Below are 23350 nucleotides of genomic sequence, written 5' to 3' on the forward strand. Positions count from 1 at the left end.
CATGGCTTCTCTGTGTCAGGCCCTCATCATGCACATGTCCTGTCCTTGAGACCCAGTGCTGCCGGGGAGCAAGTTCTTTCACACCTTGCCTCTGGCTTCCAAAAGTTTGTTGTCTTGGAGCGAGATCTCCCCTCTCCAGGGAGGGCTCAGGAGCAAGACTGCCTGTGTTCCACCTGGAGGAAAGACAGGACTCCCCTCCACACAGAAGTGAGGCCCAGGGCCTTCCACCTTGGGCTACATCCCCAGCCCTATTTATTTTTTATCTTTTTATTTGGAAATAGGGTCTTAAGTTGCTGAGACCCTCACTATAAACTACTGAGGCTGGCTTTGAACCTGGCATCCTCTTGTCTCAGCCTCCCAAGCACTGGGATTATAGGTGTAGCTGCCACGCCCAGCTTACCATGTGTGACTGATGGGTGGTAGCTCTGGAGGTCATGGCTGACTGGGCCTGGGCGAAATCTCTACATCATTGATTATTTTCAAGGCCATGGAATGTAGGTCTGGCAGTGGACTGCTTTCAATTTCCCTTGGCAAGGAGGTGTTGAAAGCTTTCTCAGAGCACTTCCTCGCCTCTCTTACCAGCCCCTCTGCGGGCTGTGTGTAGTGGCCATATCACGCATGTACCCGCAGCGGGCCAGCGGGCCCAGCGGAGCCTGAGCAATCCATCTTCCTTGTTCATGCTTCTCCTTAGTGTACGCATGACGGGCTCGCACTGGCCCTGCTTCCCGCTCATTCCCACTGACACATCCTCACGTGAGCGCCCACTTTCACAGTGCTCCCCTGCTGAAACCCCTCCTGCCCTGCTTGCTGTGTTGGCTGAGCTCTGACGCCACGGCCAGCTCCACAGCTCAGTTCCCACAAGGGATGCCCCTTTGGCCAAGTGCTGCCACCTGACAGGGCTCCAGGAGCACTGCACTCCAGAGATGTCCCAGCCCAATACCAGGTATATCCTGCCTTTATGGAGATGCTGGGGAGGGGACAGACCCAGCAAGATGACTCCTACCATCTCCCAAAGGCACCATCCTGGCTGTTGTTTGGTTTTTCTAAGTCAAATGACACCTGGCTTTCTAAGGACACTTCCCCATCAGCAATGGTGGCACTTCAGGCAGGGCCCCGGTGACCACTGGGGCCTCTGTGACAGCTGTGTGCACTCGTAGCACTGTGTCGTGTTGTTCAGCAGCTTTTCACCAAACCGGGCATGGTGGTGATCCCAGTACTTGGACGGCTGAGACAGGCAGACCACAGGCTACTTAGTGAGACCCTGTTTCAAAATAAAGAATAAAATAGAGCTGGGAGTGTAGCTCAGAGTAGAATGACCCTGGGATCAATCCCCAGTGCCGAAAAAAAAAAAAAAAAAAAAAAAGAAAGAAAAAACTCACCAGCCAGCCTTGTCTTTGAAGAAACAAAACAGAAGCTGCATGTCTATCTGGAGATCTGTGATCTGCAAACTGGAACCACAGTTTCCCTGTCGTCCCTGGAATGACTGCCTGGCATGTTGCCTTGGACCAAATTGATTTTGGGAGCTTAGGGCCTAAAAACTTTGTGAGGCCATGGAAGTGTAGGTTGATGGTGGCCTGGCATCAGCCAGAAGAAGAGGGGCTATCCAGGTGTGGTGGCACACGCTTGTAATCCCTGCACTTGGGAAGCTGAGACAGGAAGATCGCACAGGTTCGAATCCAGCCTCAGCTACTTAGCGAGACCCTGTTTCCAAATAAAATATAAAAAGTAGCCTGGAAGTAGAAAGCCTCTGGGTTCCACCCCCAGTACCACCAAAAAAATAAAAAATTAAAATAAAATAAAATCAGTCTGAGGTGTAGCTCAGGGATAGAACATTCCTGGGTTCAATTTCCAGCAGCACCAAAAAATAAAAATAAAATAGGACTGGGGCTCACAGGAAGGGTACCCCTGGGTTCAATCCCCAGTGCCATAGTAAACAAACAAACAAACAAATAAATAAGGGGAGGCTGGTCGATCTCAAGCCAGTTTCTGAGTTATTCTACTACGTCATTTCTAAGACTTCTGCCTCCTCTCAACAAAAATGAAATAGTTCGTGTGTGACAACATAGCTTTAAAAAGCAAGACAAAGTTTTTCATCTTCATAAAACCTAACTGTACAGCCTTACAGCACGGTCCCTGTGCTCGGGCCAGGCCGGTGTGAGCCCCTGCCTGCCAGGCTGTCCTGTCCTCACTAAGCAGGATCCCCTGTTCTCTTTGGGCAACTTCCCCTAACATTTGCAGGCGCTCCTTTTTATTTTGTCTGTGTGACACTGGGGGTTTAATCCAGTAGTGCTCTGCCTCCAAGCTGTACCCCCAGTCCTTTTTATTTTTTATTTTGAAACAGGGTCTCACTAATGTTGCTAAGAGCCTCGTTAAGTTTCTGAGGCTGTCCTTGAACCTGCAACCCTCCTGTCTCAGCCTCCCAAGTACTGGGATTACAGGTGTGCTCCACTGCACCCACTTTACAGAGGCTTTTTAAAAATTGTGGTAAAATATTCATAACACAAAGCTTTCCACTTTAATAATAATGTTTAATTATACCATTTTTAAGACAATTATATTCACACTATTGAGTAATCATCACAACAACCTATCTCCAAAACTACTTCATCACCCCAAATAGAAACTGTTCCCTTTAGGAACTCTCTGCATTTACCCCCGAGCCCCGGGTAGCCCCTATTTTGCTTTTTGTCTATGAATTTGCACACACTTGTGAATTCATACAGTGTTCATCCTTTCATGTCTGGCTTCTTTGACTCGGCAGTGTCTTCATGGTTGCAGGGGCCGTTTGGGAGCGGGTGCCGGTCCTGGAGGGGCAGGTGTAGCAGATCACCCTGGAACAGCCTCCTCATGGCCCGTACCTCGGCCTGTCCCCTTCAGCTTGCTGCTCGGGTGAGGTGTGATAGAGGAGGGTGGCTTTGGTTGGAAAGTTATTCTCACTTCTCAGATCTTCTCAGATCCCTGCCCATCAATGGGACAAGGGGAATCTTTTGATCACAGGCCCAGGAGAAAGCAGAGGACAGGTAATCGAGACTGTTCCCTGGGCAGCCTGGCCAGGGACTTTGGGGTTATCAAATATTTCTACCTCTGATCCATGAATTCTATTTCTTTAGAATCAGTATGCACAGAGGTGTTCCCTGTAGCGCCCCACAGGGAGACATCCCAAGCGGCCAATCGTAAGGAAATAATCTAAGTAAACGATGGCAAAACATTATACGGCCATAAAAATTATATTTGCAAAGCAAAGCAAGAATTTTGATGGTGACAGAAATACCTATGACAAAATGTTAAGCAAAAAACCCCCCCACTTTTTGCCAGGCGTGGTGTTGCACGCTCATAATCCCAGCATTTGGGGAGGCTGAGACCGGAGGATCGCGGTTCGTGGACAGCCTCGGCTACTTAGTGAGCCACTCCATAACTTAGTGAGACCCTATTTCAAAATAAAGAATTAAAAAAATCAGGGCAGGGGTGTAGCCCAGAGGTCGAATGCCCCTGGGTTTCATCCCCAGATCCGCAGAAAAAAAAACAAAAACAAAAACAAAACCTTTTAAAGCAGACTATATGTTCTCTATGCATTGTTATCAAGTATGTAAAGAAGAAAAATCACAGGGAAAAAATAAACAGAAACATGCCAAGCTTCATGGTGCAATTTTCAAATTTTTTCTTTACATTTTTTTTATAGAGAAAAGATTGTCTGCAAGAAGAACACATATTACTTTGCTCTTCAGGCCAGCAAAGCAATAAGGGGAGACGCAACCCTCTTCTGCATGTGATTAAGGAGAAGCCAGTATTTGCAGGGGAGGGGGCTGGAGGCCCGGCTCAGACCTGTGCGCTCTAGGCACCTGACGGGGTGTGGGGGTACTGCGGTCAGGGCAGTGCCGGGTGCTCACCAGGAGGGGAGCTGACTTAGACCAGAGCTGAGGCTTAAATGCTTTCAAGAGCCTTACAGAGGTTCCCAAACTTATTTGGCATATCACCCCTTTTTCAGAACAACAACAACAAAACAAAACTACTACGCAGTTGCCCTCTAAAAATTTACCTCTTTTAAGCAAATAAACAGAAAGATGCAATGATAAATTTGCATTCTTTTGTGTATCTGTATTTTATTTCACATCCTCCAGGGGAGGCGTCACTCACTTTGAGACCCTGTGCAGGTATCCTAATTGAGCTTGAGCTGCACCAGTGATAACACTGTGTGTGTGTGTGTGTGTGTGTGTGTGTGTGTGTGTGTGTGTGTGTGTTGGGGAAGAATAGCATACACTCTGCCTGAAAGAATGTAACACATGCATGTAATTCCAATACTTGGGAGGCTGAGACAGGAGGATTGCAGGTTCAAGATTGCAAATTTAGCAAACTCGCAGTAATTTAGTGAGACCCTGTTTCAAACTAAAAAAAAAAAAAAAAAAAAAAAAAAGGGCTGGGGGTGTGACTCAGAGGTAGAAAGTCCCTGGGTTCAATCCCCAGGACCACAACACACTCCAAAACAGAATGGCTGCCTCCCAGTTGCAGAGCTACCTGCATGAGGGCCCTGTGTGGTCAACCTTTCCATATTTCAAAAAATCCAAAATTCATCCCGGTGTGGTGGTGCATCCCTGTAATCCCAGCACTTGGGAGGCTGAGACAGGAGGATCACAGGTTCAAGGCCAGCCTCTACAATTTACTGAGGCTCTCAGCAATTTAAAGAGACCCTGGCCGGGCTTGGTGGCGCACGCTTGTAATCCCCACGCTTGGGAGGCGGAGACAGGAGGATCGCGCTGGTTCGGAGCCAGCCTCTCTGGCTTAAGAGACCCTGTTTCCAAATAAAAAAATATAAAATAGGTCTGGGAGTGTAGCCCGGAGGTAGAAGGGCTTCCAGGAACCCCAGTACCACCAAAAAAAAAAAAAAAAAGAGAGAGACCCTGTTTCAAAATAAAAAATAAAATAGGGCTAGGGGTGTAGTTCAGAGGCAGAATATCCCTGGGTTCAATCCCCAGTACCACACACACATTTTGTTTTACCATGTAAGTTTTAACATACAAAAGCTCTTACTAAACAGTGGCACCTAACCAAAAAACATTTCAACACCACACAGTCCACTTCTACAGGCCAGATGTGGTTGCTACTGACTGGTAGCCTCTGGCCTGCTCCTCCCCTTCCCAGAGGTGGCTTCCCTTCCGCAGGCTCTGCGCTGACTCCTTCATAGTTGACAGGCTCTGACACAGACTGAAAGGGGTTTGCTTTTGTTCTCCCTGCCAGAAAGCGAGCCTCCATCTCCTCTGGTGTCCGGGATCATTGATTACAACATGCCTCTCACTTCCACGTACTTGAAGCAGATGAAGTTGCGGGTGATGAATTCCCAGGAGCAGGTAAGGCGTCTGCCCTCACCCAGGCTGCTGCTGCCTGGCTTGCCTGGCTGTGGTTGAGGTTTCCAAGACCGGGGCCCCGTGGCTTATGTAAACACACTGGAAATCAAAGAGACCCTTATCTGGTCATCTGGGCTATGTAGTCAGGCAGAAAGGGAGGCGTGGAAAGAAGGGCTGCCTTCCTCCTTGGAGGGTCTGCTAGGCAGAGAGCCTTTGCCAAACTGCCCAGGACAGGAGGAGAGGGGTGGGCAGGGCACAGAACGGCCCTCGAGCGTCCTCGCCCGGCTCTGCCCATGCCTGCTGTCACTCACTGCTCCTTTCCCCAGGGAGGTGAAAGAGAGAGGCCCTGGCTGCCTGCCTGTGCCTCTGTCACTCTTGGGGCCCAGACAGGCCAGGAGGATGGGCCTTGCAGGGTGGCCTGGGCTAGATAAGGCCCTGGGGCCCCCTGGCCATCCAGGACTCCAGTGGTTTGCCAAGGGCTGTCAGATTCCATGGAAACAGACTATGAAAGAAAACCTTCCTGCCTGCCTCCCCACACTCTGCCTTCTGCCTGTGCAGAGCGAGCAGCCTGACTGTCCTTCGAAGGAGGGGTGAGTGCCACCCTCTCTGTCTGCCACAGCCCAGGACCAGGGCAGTCATCAAAGACGGGTCGGAGAGTGAGCCGGCCTGGTAGCCAGTGTGCACCCAGTTCCACACCCTGGTCTCCTTGACAACAGGAGCATATGTGTGCCGGTGATGACGGCATCACTTATGGTGATGCAGCCAGGCGGGATGGGGTTGCAACTGGCCCGTGTCACCCAGGGTGAAGACTTAGGCTGGTTGGCTTGAACACATGGAGCTGCTGCCTCCCACCTCGGCACCATGCCCAATCCCTGGAGGCTGAATGAAGTCCGCTTTGCTCTGGGAGGGAGCGGTGTTGGCGTGGGCATCTCCCCTGTATCTCCCCTGTGCACCTGTTCTATGATGTCTGCATGAGATGTAAGATTACTGAGAAACCGGGGCGTGGTGGCGCACGCTTGTTATCCCGGTACTTGGGAGGCTGAGACAGGAGGACCACAGGTTCCTTGGCTAGCATCAGCTACTGAATGAGGCCCTCTGCAACTTAGTGAGACCCTGTTTCAAAATAAAAAATAAGGCTGGAGCCGGTCATCGTGGTGCATGCTTGTAATCCCAGCATTCGGGAGGCTGAGACTGGAGGATTGAGGTTTTTGGACAGCCTCAGCTACTTAGTGAGGCCTTCCGCAACTCAGTGAGACCCTGTTTCAAAATAGAGAATAAAAAATAGGGCAGGGGGTGTAGCTCAGAGGTTGAATGCCCCTGAGTTCCATCACCAGACCTGCAAAAAATAAAATAAAATAAATAAGTAAAAATAAGCCGGGCGTGGTGGCGCACGCTTGTAATCCCTGTGCTTGGGAGGCGGAGACAAGAGGATCGCACAGGTTTGAAGCCAGCCGCGGTGGCTTAAGAGACCCTGTTTCCAAAAGTAAAGTATAAAATAGGTCTGGGAGTGTAGCCTGGAGGTAGAAGGGCTTCCAGGAACCCCAGTACCAAATAATAATAATAATAATAATAATAATAATAATAATGCTGGGGACCTGGGTGTGGTGGTGCACGCTTGTAATCCCAGCATTTGGAAGGCTGAGACAGGAGGATCGTGGTTCATGCACAGCCTCAGCTACTCAGTGAGGCCCTTTACAACTCAGTGAGACCCTGTTTCAAAATAAAGAATAAAGCCGGGTGTGGTGGCACACGCATGTAATCCCAGTGCTTGGGAGGCTGAGACAGGAGGATTGGGCAGGTTCGAAGCCAGCCTCAGCTACTTAGCGAGGCTCTCAGTATAACTTAGTGAGACCCTGTTTCCAAAAAAAGTATAAAATAGGTCTTGGAGTATAGCCCAGAGGTAGAAAAGCCTCTGGGTTCTACCCCCAGTACCATGAAAGAAAGAAAGAAAGAAAGAAAGAAAGAAAGAAAGAAAGAAAGAAAGGGGCTGGTGGGTATAATTCAGAGGTAGTTTGACCCTGGGTTCCATCCCCAGTACCACACACACACACACAAAAAAAAAAGATTGCTGAGAAACTGGGCCTGGTTTTTCAATCCACAAACTCCCTCCCGTTGTTTTGCTGGAGGAACAGCTGCAGCAAAGGTGTCACTTCTGTTAATGGTTGAAAAATTCCCACCCCACTGTTCAGACCTCTGACTCCCGCTGAGGAGTAACCGGAAGCCCTTCTTTTCCTGTGACCATCCACACTGTCACCCCTCCCGCCCGCTTATCATGGCACTGTCTGTCCCAGGAAGAGTGAGGCACAGTCCTGCTCCCATTCCCAGGACAGGCGCTGGACCTGCCTCACCTCTAGAGCCAGTGGTGGCCAGTGCAGCGTAAGCTGTGGTCCTTCCTTAATGGGCCTGGTCATATTGGGTTTCGTTAAAAAAAAAATCTTGCTGTATCTTTACTTGTATCTCTGGAAGGGAGGACTTTATTTATTTATTTATTTATGTATTTATTTATTTTGGTACTGGGGATTGAACCCAGGGGTATTCTACCTCCAAGCTACACCCCCAGCCCTATTTTTCATTCTTTATTTTGAAATAGGGTCCCACTGAGTTGCAAAGGGCCTCACTAAGTAGCTGAGGTTGTCTTGGAACCGCGATCCTCCTTTCTCAGCCTCCCAAGTGCTGGGATTACAAGTGTGTGTCACCACGCCTGGCTGGAAGGAGGGACTTTAACACTATCTCTCAGGTGCTTTAAGGGGTTCTGCTCACTCACCAAATATCTAGAGTCCTATTCTCTACAGGGCTCTATAGGGATGTGCAAGTGGCAGCATCCCCAGGCCTTCTTATGATCCATGGGGAGATGGACACCAACAAAACACTCGCACCCAAAGCCCAGCTCATAATAGATAGCTGTACGCAGTTAAGGAAGTGATAGGCACACGGTGCCTCTGTGAGGCGTGTCCTGCAGGGGCTGTGGGCTCTTAAGGTGGGAGTGGGTGGAGGGGCACAGTCAGGGGAAGCTGGCTGCAGAAAGGGACGCTGCAGCTGAGATGTAATCCAAAGGGAAGAGAGCTGCAGGCTAAAGGAGCAGCTTGTGGAAAGGCCCTGTGGCTCCAGGGAAGACAGGGCCTACAGGGGCTAGAGAGGCTCGGGGGCTGGGCACAGGGTGTGAGGAGTCCTGCTGCTGAGCAGAAAGGGACGAAGTGTAGCGCTGGGCACGTGGCTGCCAGGGAATGAGCCAAAGCTCCTGCAAGAAGGTGGTCCGGTGGTCCCCAAGAGGCTCAAGGCACTCCCCAACCAGGGCTGGTGGGAGTGTTACCCCAGGGTGCTTTGAGAGCCGAGCGAGGGCGCGGCTGGGGCTCTAAGAGTGGCCAGCTTCTCTCAAGCGCCGCAGAAGGTCAGAGTGGACTCTTGCTGCACCAGCTGGCAGGTGAAGCTGCATCTCACCCCCGCCGAGGGCCTTCCACCTCTCAGCCTCCAGGCCGCCGTGCACAGCAAGCAACGCTCAAGGTCTCAGCCTCTTAGGCAGTGCCCTATCCCTGTGTTGTGCTGGGATAAAGACATCACACTCCTCACCAGATTGTTTATCTGCAGCAGCAAGGACGGGCCAAGGACCAGGAGTCTTTGATTCTTCAGCTTGAGTTGGAACTAAAAATACACACCCTCAAACTAGTAGCTTCTTTTTTTTCAGTACTGGGGATTGAACCCAGGGGCATTCTACCTCTGAGCTACACCCCCAGCCCTATTTTTTTATTCTTTATTTTGAATCAGAATCTCTCTGAATTGTGGAGAGCCTCATTAAGTTCCTGAGGCTGATCTTGAGCCTGTGATCCTCCACTTTCAGCCTCCCAAGTACTAAGAGTTCAGGCTGCGCCACCACACCTGGCTTCCAAAACAAAGCCTTGAAGTAAGATGAATAGGCTTCATCCCATCACTCTGGCCACAAAATGCCACCAGAGGATACCTGTAATGTTTGCAAATCACTAAAGCAAGCTACATGGAAAATGAACCCAATCCTAAAGAAACTGGGGCTGGGAGTGGTAGTGTACACCTATAATCTCAATACTTTGGAGGCTGAGACAGGAGGATTGCAGGTTTAAGGTCAGCCTCAGCAATTTAGTGAGCACCTTAGTTACTCAGTGAGACCCTGTTTCCAAATTATAAAAATAAGAATAGGGCTGGGGTGTAACTCAAAGGCAAAAGGCTTCTGGATTCAATCCCCCCACACACAAGAAGATGAGGCCCAGGGAAGGGAGCAGGCTGCATCCTTAGGGCAGAGTCAGACAGCAGGTGCCCCCGAGCTGCCGAGGTCCAGATGCCCTTCCCGAGGTGGGCGCAGGTGTACTGACGGCCACTCTGGCGTTTCTTCGCACAGCCACTGGTCTTGTTTTCTGTCTCATTTGGTTTTCCTTCATCCTTTTTGTTAATTTTTTTGAATTAGTAACACATGGCCTCAGTAGAACAGTTAGTAGCTCAGTATCAAGAACATGGTGATAGACCCAGCGCGGCTCCCTCCTGAGGTTCCTGCGGATGCGGGCGGCCCCCTCTCGGGCTGAGGGAGAGCCCGTCTCTGCCGCTGCTCCCCAGGCGGGCGCTGCGGCCCTGGGTCTCACGCCGCTGCGTGTGGAGTGAGCTAGCTGCACAGGTGTCTTGCCTTCACTCACTCACTCACACCCCGTCCACCCTCCTGCCCGTCTGCACTCTGAGTCTGGCCCAGTGGTTGGTGCCAAGGAAGCAGTGGTCAGCAGAGCCAGGCCCCTCCCTGCCCACCTGGCTTGGCAGTTCACTAAGAAAGATAGTAAAAACCCAGATAACTGTGGGACTGTAGGAGGAGCCCCGAGCAGCAGGGCACAGGGAAGGAGCCAGTGGGACCGGTTCAGGCAGCCGGGCCGGGCCGGGCCGGGCCGGGCTGGGCTGTGAAACGCATCCTGGCCTCCAGGACCTGCAGGGCTATTGCTTGTTACAGGTTTGATAGCTGAGGCTCAGAAAGTTTGAGCCCCAGCTCAAGATCACACAGCCTCTAAAATGAACAGAAACCTGATCTCTTAATCCCCAAACCTGTGCACCTGCCAGTGTGCAGAGCCCTGTCTCCCCCCAACACTGACTCCAGGCCGGAGGACGCGCTGGCTAGAACCTCACTCAGCGTGGACTCCAAGTGCATACGCTGCTCCACGGTGTAGGGAAGGACATCCTTGGCAGAGGTGCTGGCCGCATGCAGGGAGGCTAGTGCACGTCCAGGGCTTCCTTTGATCTGGGAGCAACCTCAAATGTAAGGAAAATAAGGAGATACAAGAACAGGAAGCCAGCAGGGCATTGAGGGGCATTGCCCCCGCCTTGCCAGTGCTGCGTGCCTGCAGGGTACGTATAGAACTTGGTATTGCCAGTCTTCTGCTCTTCCTGAAATCACAGTGCTGAACCAAGACCCTGTTGTAGAAATCAAACGTGGAAAGCTGGGTGCGGTCGCGCACGCTTGTAATCCCAGCATTTGGGAGGCTGAGACTGGAGGATCGCAGTTTGTGGCCAGCCTCAGCTACTTAGTGAGGCCCTTTGCAACTCAGTGAGACCCTGTTTCAAAATAAAGAATAAAAATCAGGGCTGGAGGTGTAGCTCAGAGATAGAGTGCTCTGGGTTCCATCCCTAGTACCGCAAAAAAAGAAAAGAAAAGAAAAAAAAGAAAAGAAAAAGAAATCAAACATGGAAACAGAGGCCGTGCTCCTGTGCCCTGTATTTTGTGGAAGTGGGGCTCAGCCCCACCTCTGCTCCCATTTGGTTCCCACACCCCCAACTCTGCTCAGGCCTGTCAGCCCTGCCTGGCTGCCCCTCTCCAGTCCCCCTCTGCAGCGTGGAGCAGCGCTAATATCCTGCTAATGGTTTTAATGTCCTCCCAGCAGCCTGTGAAGTGGTGCCATGCCATTGTTTAAGTGCGCGTGATGGAGGAGGCTCTCACTTGCCTCCATTAATCTCTGCTTCCCTCTCCTCTGCCAGTCTCGCTCTTGGGCCAGAGTTCCCGCTGGGTGCTGGGGGGAGGGGCAGACCCCCTAGGGCACACATGTGGGACCTGCAGGGGCAGTGGGTCTCCAGATTACTGCCCTCCTGTGCCTGAAGGCAAGCCGGTGTGGAGCAGTGACCTGCACCCGCCCACACCGGGCCCAGCACTTCACTTTGTGAAGCCACCGGCCAGCATTGAGCCGACTAGCAGCCCGCCACTGTGTGACTCTGGGCAAGTCGCTTCATCTCTTTGTTTTTCCCCATCAGTCACTTGACAGTCATAATAATACACCTACCTGGTAGAGATATGCTGAGTTAAGTGCTAGCGCTCTGCTGGGCACCTTAGAAGCAAGGAGGAAATCTCAGCAACCACTACTGCTATCATCAGCAATCATGTGCTTACTAGTGTAACACACCTAGTGGCCTTGTGCAAGAGACCAGGGCCATAGAAATGGGGAAGACCATGCCCTTGTCTTCAGGGAGCTTTTCTTAGAGGAGCAGACAGAACAACAGCCACAGAGCTGGAGCCCAGGACAAACACAGGCAAGAAGGGTCCAGAGGCCTGCCAGGTGGTGCTTCGGGATTCAGGATGGGATCTGCGCAGGTGGAGAGGCCAGCAGGTGCAGGAGACCCAGGGCGCTCTACCTCTGAGCTACACTCCCAGCGCTATTTTATTTTATTTTTTGAAACAGTGTTGATGAGCGTCTCACTCTTTGCTGAGGCTGCCCTCGAACCTTTGATTCTCCTGTCTCAGCCTCCCACATTTGGGACTACAAGCTGGTGCCACCACACCCAGCAAATGTTTTATTTTGATGCAGGGTCTGGCTAGGTTACCGAGGTAGGCAAGGACTTTGAGCAGGGACTTTCCTGGGCTCCTGTCTCCCCAAACAGAGAAGGAAACAAGACTACCCTGGAGAACCCTGCATACACTATTTATTGATTTATTTATTATTTTGGCAGTGCTGCTGATTGAACCACGGCTTGCACATGCTGGGCCCACTGAGTACCCACTCATGCTAGGCCCACTAGGACCACTGAGGTACATCCTCAGCCCCAGCATTCACTTGAAAAGAAAAAGAAAGAAAGAAAGAAAGAAAGAAAGAAAGAAAGAAAGAAATGCCCAGCATGAGGCCAGGCATGGTGGCAATGCTTGTAATCACAGCATTTGGGAGGCTAAGACAAGAGGATCAGGTTCGCAGACAGCCTCAGCTACTTAGTGAGGCCCTTTGCAACTCAGTGAGACCCTGTTTCAAAATAAAGAATAAAAATAGGGCAGGGGGTGTAGCTTGGAGGCAGAATGCCCCTGAGTTCCATCTCCAGTACTGCAAAAAAAGAAAGAAAGAAAGAAAGAAAGAAAGAAAGAAAGAAAGAAAGAAAGAAAGACAGACAGACAATGCCCGGCATGTAATCTAGTGCTTAGGAGGCTGAGATAGAAGGATCAACGGTTCAAAACAAGCCTGACCAATTTAGCCAGACCCTATTTCAAAATGAACTTTTAGGAAAAGGCTGGGGGTGCTGGGGGTGGCAGAACACGCCTATAATCCCAACACACGGAGGCGGAGACAGGAGGATTGAGAAGAACTGCAGGTTTTAGACCATTCTCAGCAATTTAGGGAGGCCCTTAGCAACATAGTAAGACCCTGTTTCAAAATAAAAAGTAGCTGGGCATGGTAAAGTAATTACCCTTGTAATTCCAGTACTTGGGAGGCTGAGACAGGAGGGTCACAAGTTCATAGTCAGCCTTAGGTGCTTAGGCCTCCTACAACTTAGTGAGACCCTGTTTCAAAATGAAGAATAAAAAATAGGACTTGGGATGTAGCTCATAGGTAGAATGCCTCTGGGTTCAATCCCACAATGCTACAGAAATAAATAAATAAATTAATTAATTAAATAAAATAGGTCTATGAGTATATCTCAGAGGTAGAATGCTCCTGGGTTCAGTCTCCAGTACTAAAAAAAGGCTGGGACTTGTAATCCCAGTGGTGGCTTGTAATCCCAGCACTTGAGAGGTGGAAACAGGAGGATCACACAGGTTTGAAGCCAGTCTCAGCTACTTAGGCTCTCAGCAACTTAGTGAGACCCTGTTCCCAAAAAAGATACAAAAATAGGTCTGAGAGTGTAGCTCAGAGGTAGAAAGCCTCTGGGATCCATCCCCAGTACCCCACACACACAAAATGGCTGGGGAAGCTGGGAGTGGTGGCATACACCTGTATTCCCAGTACTTGGGAGACTGAGATAGGAGGACCACAGATTCCAGATTGGTTTCAGCAACTTAGCAAGACTCTTAGCAACCTAGTGAGACCCTATTACAAAACAGAAGAAAAAAGAGGGCCCAGGATGTAGTTCAGAGGTAGAATGCCCTGAGCTCAATCCTCAGTACCAAAAACAGGAAAGAAAAGGTCTGGGGGTGTGGAGCTGTAGCTCTGTAGTAGAATGCCCCTGGGTTCAAGCCCTAGTACCCCTACTCCAAAGAAAGGTGATGATATATATATATATATATATATATAGTTTCCCATGTAAGCTTTTTTTTGGAGGAGGGACTGAGAGTTGAAACATGATCTTTCTAGGTTGCTGAGCTGGCCTCAACCCTGCGATCCTTCTTTAATTTTATTGTGTGTGTGTGGTACTGGGGATTGAACCCAGGGGTATTCTACTTCTAAGCGATACCTCCAGACCTATTTTATTTTTTTTATCTTGAAACAGTCTCACTAAGTAACTGAGGCTGGCTCTAAACCTGGGATCCTCTTCTCATCCTTCCTGGTACTGAGTATAGTTGTGCTACCCCAGGCTCCTTTTTTCTTTTCTCATGAACCTTCTCCGCCTACCCCCTGCTCAGAAGGACCCCAGGAAAACAGGCAGATTCAAAGGAGAAGCGCGTCTGCGGTTATGGTAAGAACCTGTCTCTCAGTCAAACGGTGCCTGGACTAGTGTTCTGAACTAGGAGGACCCATGGTGCTGATGCAGCGGGCAGGTTTGGAGGGCTGGAAGTAGTGGTGATCTCCCCCTCCCTCCCTCGGGCTGCCCTGTAGCCCAGGCAGGGGAGCATTGGGAAAGGGCATCATGTCTCCTGTTGTGGCGGAGAGTGTGACTTTAGATGGCGTCTAATGTGCTTCCTTAATGAGCAATCCCCATGGAAGAGAAACAGAACATAGGAGAACTTCTAAACCAATGGAAGAAATTAAAGCAACGTAGAAAATGCCATCAGTCCAGCAAGAGTCATTATGTGGGAGAATAAAAAAAGAAACCACTAAGAAGAGATATAATAAGTGGAAAGCATAACATAAGCTAACAGAAAGACCAAATGTCAGTAAATCACAATAAATGTGTATGGGTTAAATTCCACTTACAGAGAGTCAAAAAGGCTCAGAGAGGATTTTTTGATGGTACTGGGAGTGGTACCCAGGGGCTTTTCTATTTCCAGGCTATACTCCCAGATCTATTTTATACTTTATTTGGAAATGGGGTCTCACTAAGTTGCTGAGAGCCTCACTAAGTAGCTGAGGCTGGCTTCGAACCTGTGCGATCCTCCTGTCTCAGCCTCCCAAGCGCTGGGATTACAAGCGTGCGCCACCACACCCAGCTCTGAGAGGGTTTTTTAAATGGCAAAAACTGGTGTTTACAAAAGACTTTTTCTTTTAATGGCACAGAAAGGAAAATGAAAACTAAAGAAAGGTGTCAAACAAGTAAAAGTTCAAGGCAAAAAAGCACTAAATGGGGCAAAGTAGGCTATTTTGTAATGATTAAGGTGCAGTTTCCCTTGAGGGCTCCGTGGCCTGGCCCCAAGAGTAGGGAAGAACGGTGGTCTGGCTCTAGCCTCTGCAGGCAGGCATCCTTTGCGGCCCACCACCTGTTTACAGTGTGGGTTACTGGCTGCAGCATCCACTTCTCTAAACCTGCATCTGCTCTCTGTGTTCATGTGCAGAATAGCGTGGGGTGGACCTGGAGACATTTGTGAGCAGGAGGGGTCTGCCGTCTTTATCCCCTGGGCCTGAGTTCGCTCTCCCTCTCCCTCCTGGTCGCCTGCTCAGGGGCAGCACTCAGGGAGCTTGTCCTCAGTTCCCGCCTTTCTCCATCCCCCACCACTGCCTGGAGACTCCTGCCCAGCTCGCTCCACCTCTTACCCTTGCCGCCCACCAGGCCTCTGAGATCAGCCTGCCCCTTACTTCTTGTGTGCCCCCCCGCACACACACACACACACACACACACACACACACACACACACACACACACCGGTGCTGGCCAGAGAGCAGGAGAGACGCCTGAAATGCCATTGGCCACATTCTCAAGATCTGAGAATCTATAGGCCAAACCTCTTGCGTCTTGCGGTCTCAGTAAATCTCTGGCTCCACAGAGGTTTGTACTGTGGCAAGAAAAACACACCAACTGAAACACTGCCCTTGAACAGGCCGCTGTTTGGATTTCTCAAGGCAGAGCAAGCATGGAGGACTGGTTTCACCTGCACCCTCAGTTCCTCTGCTCTCATCCAGAAGCCCAACCTCAGCCCAGGCCACTGGCTTCTCAGGTGGCCTTTTATCTTGTCTTTTCTTGTTTTTTTTTTTTTTTTATTTGTATTCATTTTATTTTTATCAGTAGAATTAATTTTTAAAAATCATATTGCATCTACTTGGGAGGCTGAAGTAGAGGGTCACAGGTTTAAGTCCAGCTTCAGCAACTAAGAGAGAACTTGTTTCAAAATAAAAAGTAAAAGCCAGGGCTCAAGCCTGCAATCCCAGTACTTGTGAGGTTGAAATGGGGATTGCAGGTTTGCAGCCAGCCCCAGCAATTTAGTGAGATCCTGTTAAAATAAAATAGGGTAAATAAATAATAGGTAAATAAAAAGGTAGAACACCCCTGAGTTCAAGCTCCAGTACCACGCACACAAAAATGAATGTATAAATAGGGCTGGGGGTGTATCTCAGATGTAGGATGCTCTTGGGTTCCATTCCTAATACTACCACCACCAAAGAAAATATCATATTAAAATAGCAGACGCTAGCCAGGTATGGTGGTGCACACTTAAAATCCCAGTACTTGGGAGGCTGAGACAGAAGGCTCTTGGTTCTCAGACAGTCTCAGCTACTTAAGCCTCCCACAGATTAGTGAGACCCCATTTCAAAATAAAGAATTAAAAATAGGGCTGGGGGTGTAGCTCGGAGAAAGAATGCCCTTGGGTTCCATCCTTAGTACTGAAAAAAGAAAGAAAGGAAACAAAGAAAGAAAAGAAAAGAAAAGAGGCTGTCTCTGGGGTTATGCTATTTTTATTTTTTTAATTTTCATGGTACTGGGAATGGAACCAGGGGCATTCTTTCTCTGAGTCATACCCCCAGCACTATGTTTTATTCTTTAATTTGAAACAGGGTCTCACTGAGTTGCAAAGGGCCTCACTAAGTAGCTGAGGCTGGCCGCGAACCACGATTTTCCTGTCTCAGCCTCCCGAATGCTGGGATTACAAGCGTGCGCCACCACGCCCAGCTGAGACAGCCTTTTTTCTTTCTTGTTTCTTCTGTTTCTACATAACATGCTTATATTACTAGTTATTCAGTTCAGATCTTCCTTGTTTAATTTCTTGCTGTGGGAAATAAGTATTTACATTCATATAATGAAATAAAATTGATCTGGGGTGTAACTTGGAGGTGAAACATTCCTAAACACATGTATTTCTCTCTCTCTCTTTTTTTTTTGTTTGCGGGTCTGGGGATGGAACCCGGGGGCATTCTACCTCTGAGCTACACCCCCCTGCCCTATTTTTTATTCTTTATTTTGAAACAGGGTCTCACTGAGTTGCAAAGGGCCTCACTAAGTAGCTGAGGCTGGCTGCAAACTGCAATTCTCCTGTCTCAGCCTCCTGAATGCTGGGATTACAAGCCAACACACCAGGCTCTCTTTCATCCCTGATATATCTTTACCTCCTTATTTTGATAAATCACTGTTCATTATTAATATTATTATTACTATATGCATATACATACATGCATAGCTGACCTAATTAGCATACTATGATTACATTTTATTTCTTGTTTTCTCTTTTCTTTGCAGTACTGGGGATGGAACCCAGGGTCATTCTACCTCTGAGCTACACCCCCCTGCCCTATTTTTTATTCTTTATTTTGAAACAGGGTCTCAATGAGTTGCAGAGGGCCTCACTAAGTAGTAGCCGAGCTGTCTGCGAACCGTGATCCTCCTGTCTCAGCCTCCCAAATGCTGGGTTTACAAGCGTGTGTCCCACGCCCAGCACGTTTTCTTTCTCTTTTTTTTTTTTTTTTTTTTTGGTGGTACTGGGGTTCCTGGAAATCCTTCTACCTCTGGTATACACTCCCACGGGCTACACTCCCAGACCTATTTTTTAACATTTTTATGTGGAAACAGAGTCTCTTAAGCCAGCGAGGCTGGCTCCGAACCAGCACGATCCTCCTGTCCCCGCCTCCCAAGCGCGGGGATTACAAGCGTGCGCCACCACGCCCGGCTACGTTTTCTTTCTCTTGATTCCCCATCTTTAGCCATTGCCTCGTTTCCCCTCCTTATCTCTTTATCTTTTGACCTTGCTTATGCTGCTGTGTTTGCTTTTCTTTACTTTTGTGTGTGTGTGTGTGTGGGGGGGGGGTGCTGAGGATTGAACCCAGGGGCATTCTACCTCCAGCCTACACCTCTGGCCCTATTTTTGTATTCTTTACTTTGAAACAGGGTCTCACTAATCTGCAGAGGGCCTCACTTAGTAGCTGAGGCTGTCTGACAACCAAGATCCTCCTGTCTCAGCCTCCCGAATGCTGGGATTGCAAGCGTGCACCACCACATTCAGTTTTGCTTTTTTTTTTTTTTTTTTTTTTTTTTTGCAGTACTAGGGATGAAGCCCGGGGGCTTTCTACCTCTGAGTGATACCCTCAGCTCTATTTTTTATAAAGATCTTGAAACAGGGTCTCACTAAGTAGCTGAGGCTGTCCGTGAACCTCAATCCTCCTGTCTCAGCCTCCCAAAAGTTGGGATTATAAGTGTGAGCCACCATGCCAGGCTCAACTTTGCTATGTTTATAGATTCAGATTTACCCTTTTTTTCCCCCTCTTATGTCTTCTGTATTTTAGTCATAAAAAGGTGAACTCCGCTGGGCGTGGTGGCGCACGCTTGTAATCCCTGCGCTTGGGAGGCAGAGACAGGAGGATCGCGCAGGTTCGAAGCCAGCCGCGCGCGCTGGCTTAGGAGACCCTGTTTTCAAATAAAAATGTAAAAATAGGTCTGGGAGTGTAGCCCGGACGTAGAAGGGCTTCCAGGAACCCCAGTACCACCACCACCAAAAAAAAAAAAAAAAGGTGAACTCCACCCCCACCCCCATTTCCTTCTAGTAGTTTCATATTTTCATTTTTGCAGTAGATTATTATTATTATTATTATTATTATTATTATTATTATTTTGGTTAGTCCTGGGGTTCCTGGAAACCCTTCTACCTCCAGGCTACACTCCCAGACCTATTTTTAAATATTTTTATTTGGAAACAGGGTCTCTTAAGCCAGCGAGGCTGGCTTCGAAGCTGTGCTATCCTCCTGTCTCCTCCTCCCAATAGGGGGGATTACAAGCTTGAGTAGAATATTATTGAGAACAGTTTTTTGAGATGAAACAGAGTTGCCACATTACCCCCTCAAAACACACACACACACACACACACACACACAGAGTTGCCTCTACTAATAACATTTTGACATTGCTAAGATACATTTGTTAAAACTGATAAACAATATTGACACATTATTGTCAACTAAAGTCTATTTAGATATCCTTATAGGCTTTATTTAACAATAATGTATGAATTTCTGTTCAGTCAACTTCAGTATCCTTTTCTGCTCACCTTAGTGGTTCTGTGTTTTCTTGTTCTGGGTGTTTGTGCTGGGGACTGAACCCAGGGGCATTCTGCCTTCAAGCACATGCCCAGACGGATTTATTTTTCATTTGGGAACGATCTCCAGAGGCTGCTGAGAGTGTTGCTATGTTTCTCAATCTGTCCTTGAACCTGTGACTCTCTTGTTTCAGCCACCCAAGTATGGGGATTACAGGTGTATACCAGGCAGTGATTTATTTATGTATGTATGTATTTATTGTGGTACTGAGGATTGAACCCAGGAGCATTGTACCTCTGAGCTATACCCTGGAACTATTTTGTTTTTTTATTTTGAAACAAGGTCTCATTAAATTGCTAAAACTGGCTTCGAACCTCCTATCTCAGCTTCCCAAGTACTGGGAACTTCTAAATACTCCAGGATAATGAACGTTTCTGCTGTTTAATCAGAGCAGCCTGGACTCAGAGAGGTCTGTGTCTCTTCTTTCCTCCCACTTCCCTGGAGCTGTGTGGGAAAGAGGTGGAAAATAGCCGCCATCCTGTCTCCAGAGGCAGTCCTCTGATGGGGCTGGTAGATGCCAGCCCTGAAGGGCTCTTTGTCCTCAGCAGCCCCTCCAGGTCAATCCTTCTGACTGCAGAAGTCCTCCCCCACAATGTGAGATAGGAGGTGGCCTTTTAACTTCATTATCCAGGGAAAAAATGCACACAGTGCCCATAATTTACTGGTGCCGACGGGAGGGCTGCCTAGTGCCACAAGCAGGAATCCTGTGTGCCAAACTGGCCTGGGGCGCTTCATCCATGCCAAGGAAAAAGCTGGGGTCCAGGTCAAGAATGCTACCTGCATCCCATAAATTAGGGGAGCCTCTCTGTCTTAGGGCTCTGACCCTTTGACCCCCCTGCAAGGCAGCTTGGGTAGCTGACTCCCAGCTCTGTCTCTAAGGACAGAAAGATCCAACAGGAAAGGAGGCGGCTCTCCAGGGCTGGTCAGGAAGGAGCTGCTAAAAATGTCCAGATGGTCACTGAACTGGTGCGTGACCTCGTGACCCCTCCCATCCCGACTCTGGGCCCGGCCTGACTGAGATCCAAAGGGGATTTGTTATCCTGTGGCCAAGTCTTGTGTTTCGTTTTATTTATTTTGCACACTAAATATTTTTGCATCCTCCTGTTGGTGGAGAAAATTTTCTAGTTTCAGCTTTCAGGGCCCTTTGATCCAGAGCTCTCAGGACACTTGGGGGAGGAGCTTTCTCCTGCCCTCCCTGGTTTCCCCCCCATAGCTTTGTCAGATCTTCAGGCTTGGGAACAGACAGCTTATTTAGTGGCTGTGGGTTGTACACAGGTCCTTGACCCGACAGTGGGTGGGACCTTTTCATGTGGGGCTCACAGGGACCTGGCACCCCGCAGAGGGGGGGCCCAGGCACCCTGGTTCTATGGGCAGCCGCCTGGGGCTTTGTATCCAGACCCGGAGCATGCCTGAGCGTTTCAGAAGCTTCAGCAGCTGACGTCTGGAGATCAATTAGAGATAATGGCTTTGGGTGGACTCGAGGCCCAGGATTTTTCCTGGCTGTGATTGTGTTTACCCCATTAACAGGCTTTTTTTTTTTTTTTTTTTCTTTTCCAGGGTGGGAGGGCACAGTGCTGCGCTGTGAATTGTACTGCTTTCTTGTCTTGGCCAGGTGACTGGTGGCAGCTCCCCAGCCCCCATTCAGAGGGCGCTGCCGCTTGCCCTCTCTGCGGCACTGTGCAGTGTGGTCTCAAAGAAACCCCCTCCTTCGTTCATGCGAAAATCGTTTATTAGGTTCCTACTGTGTGCCGAATGCCATTCTGAGTGCTGAGGATATAGCAGTGATGGAGACAAATACTGTATCTGCTCTGGAGGTGATAAGTCAATGAGGAAAACGTGCAAAAGTCAGAAGTTTGGGGCAGAGAATTAAAACAGAATAAGAGAATAGACTGTGCTTTTGAGTGAAGGCTTCTCAGAAGAGGTGGTGTGTGGGCCAAGACCTGATTGATGAGGAGTAGACAGCCCTCTGGAGAGGAAGGGGAAGGCTTCTCAGGCAAGGAGACCACAAATGCCAAGGGCCTGGGGCAGGCCAGCCAGGGCCTGGGATGGAGGGAGGCAGAGCGTGCGAGGGACAGCTCCCAGGGCTTGGGCTTGGCGGCTGGGGAGAGAGTGCCTTGTGCAGAGGGGGCCTCGAGCACCCTCGCTGCCCTGCCCTCTAACGCTCCCTTCACGGCAGGCTTCCCAGTGCTGCCCAGCAGGGCCGGGCTGTGGCTGGCTTCATACTTGGCTCTTTTTGCTGTCCTCCCAGGGAAACTCCCCTGTTGAGGGTTACAGCAGACAGGCATGCCACGGGCAGCGCCAGGCCTGAGCCTGCCCACTGCTCAGCAGTTCTTTTCCACTCTTCTGTGGCACCCTAATAACATGTCCTGTCTTCTGCTAAAGACAGGCAGGGGACGGGCCACAGCCCTGCTTGCCACAAGCAGCCCTCTTGACAGAGGAGAGCAACGGAGTTCATGCCTTGACGCCCATGGGTGCTTTAAATGATCAAGGATATTTGGAATGGTTCTAAGTGCCTCAAAAAAAAAATATGACAGAAAGAGAAGACACCAGTGGACATGGTGGCGCACACCTACAATCCCAGTGCTTAGGAGGCTGAGATGGGAAGATTGCAGGTTTCTGGCCAGCCTTACCAACTTAGCTCCTTACCAATTTAGTGAGACCCTGTTTCAATAAATAAAAACCAAGGCCAGACATGGTGCTGCACACTTGTAATCCCAGCATTTGGGAGGCTGAGACAGGGAGATCATGGTTTTCAGCTACTTAGTGAGGCCCTTTGCAACCCAGTGAGACCCTATTTCAAAATAATAAAAAATAGGGTTGGGGGTTTAGCTCAGAGGTACAATGCCCCTGGGTTCCATCCCCAGTAACGCAAAAATAAGTAATAAATAAATAACAAGCTTGGTGTGGTAGCACATGCCTGTAATCCCAGTACTTGGGAGGCTGAGACAGAGGAACTGCAGGCTTGAAGCCAGTCTTAGTAGTTTAGTGAGGCTCTCAGCAACTTAATGAGACCCAGTTTCCAAATAAAAAATATAATAGGGATGAAGGTGCACCTCAGAGGTAGAATGCCTCTGAGTCCAATTTCCCACACTAAAACAAGTTTTTGAGAGAAAGAAGATGGAGAGGAGAGAAGAGAGAAGGGGGGGAAAGGGGAGGAGAAGAGGGAGAGGGAGCATAGTAACCCTGATGCTCTTCCGTCCTGCAGGGTCCAGAGGTAGAGAAGCCAGGCACCACCACAGCGCCCACAGCAGGTGCCCCGCACGGCACCATGTGCACTTGCAGGGGTTGACTCTAAAAAGAGACCACATTTTTAGGGGATCTTTGCTGTCTAATCCACCCACAAATCAGTCTAGAATTCTTTGACTCTAGATACAAAACCCCAGCTGACCAGAGAGCAAAACCTAAAGTTATTTTATTACCAAAGCACAAAGAGCAGAGAGCGCTGGTGGAGCCGACACTGGCAGTGCCAAGCTGGTGCCTCTGCCATGCTGTTGACCTTTTCCTCATGGTTGCAAGTTGGCTGCTATTGCCCCAACCATCTTATTGACATTCAAGATGAGCAGAAGGTGGAAAGGGGTGACTCCAGTCTAGTTCAGCAAAGCCAAAGCTTTCCCAGAAAGTTGCCAGCAGACTTATGGTGACGTCTCATTGGCTCCTCCTTCCACCCTCAATTGTAAGGGAGTCTAAGAAAGAAAGTATTTTGTTTTTCTACCCTCTGTAGTTGACAAGGAAGAATACTGATTTGGGGTTTCAGGTGTGCTAGATCCTGCCACAGTATCTGCCATGGTCTGACTGCCACTGGCTGAACTTGACATGCCTTTGGGTGTTAGATGCCAGAGGCTCAGGCAGGGAAGAGTAAGGGGAGCAAAGAGGAGACCAGGCCGGCCGGTGGCACACGCTGGCATCCCAGCACTTGGGAGGCTGGACCACAGGTTCTCAGCCAGCCTCGGCAACTTAGGCCCTCCACAATTTAGCAAGACCCTGCTTCCAAATAAAAAATAATTGCTGGGCGTGGTGGCACATGCTTGTAATCCCAACATTTGGGAGGCTGAGACTGGAGGATCCTGTTTCTCAGACAGCCTCAGCTATTTAGTGAGGCCCTTCACAACTCAGTGAGACCCTGTTTAAAAAAAAAAAAAAAGAAGAAGA

The 23350-nt window shown here is 49.3% G+C and overlaps 1 protein-coding gene across 2 annotated transcripts in view; it reads left to right on the forward strand.

Annotated features, from left to right (window-relative positions):
• Positions 1 to 23350, forward strand: part of NOL4L (nucleolar protein 4 like) — a gene marked incomplete at its 5' end in the record, with an annotated part of 137734 nt that overhangs the window by 65247 nt on the left and 49137 nt on the right. For both annotated transcript variants that reach the window (XM_080716828.1, XM_080716829.1), the window contains one exon: positions 5233 to 5342. In XM_080716828.1, the coding sequence (XP_080572954.1) occupies positions 5233 to 5342 (110 nt within the window). The remainder of the gene's footprint in view (positions 1 to 5232; positions 5343 to 23350) is intronic.

The sequence above is a fragment of the Muscardinus avellanarius genome, assembly GCF_963383645.1.
Source record: "Muscardinus avellanarius genome assembly, chromosome: 19".
NCBI classification, from domain to species: Eukaryota; Metazoa; Chordata; class Mammalia; order Rodentia; family Gliridae; genus Muscardinus; species Muscardinus avellanarius.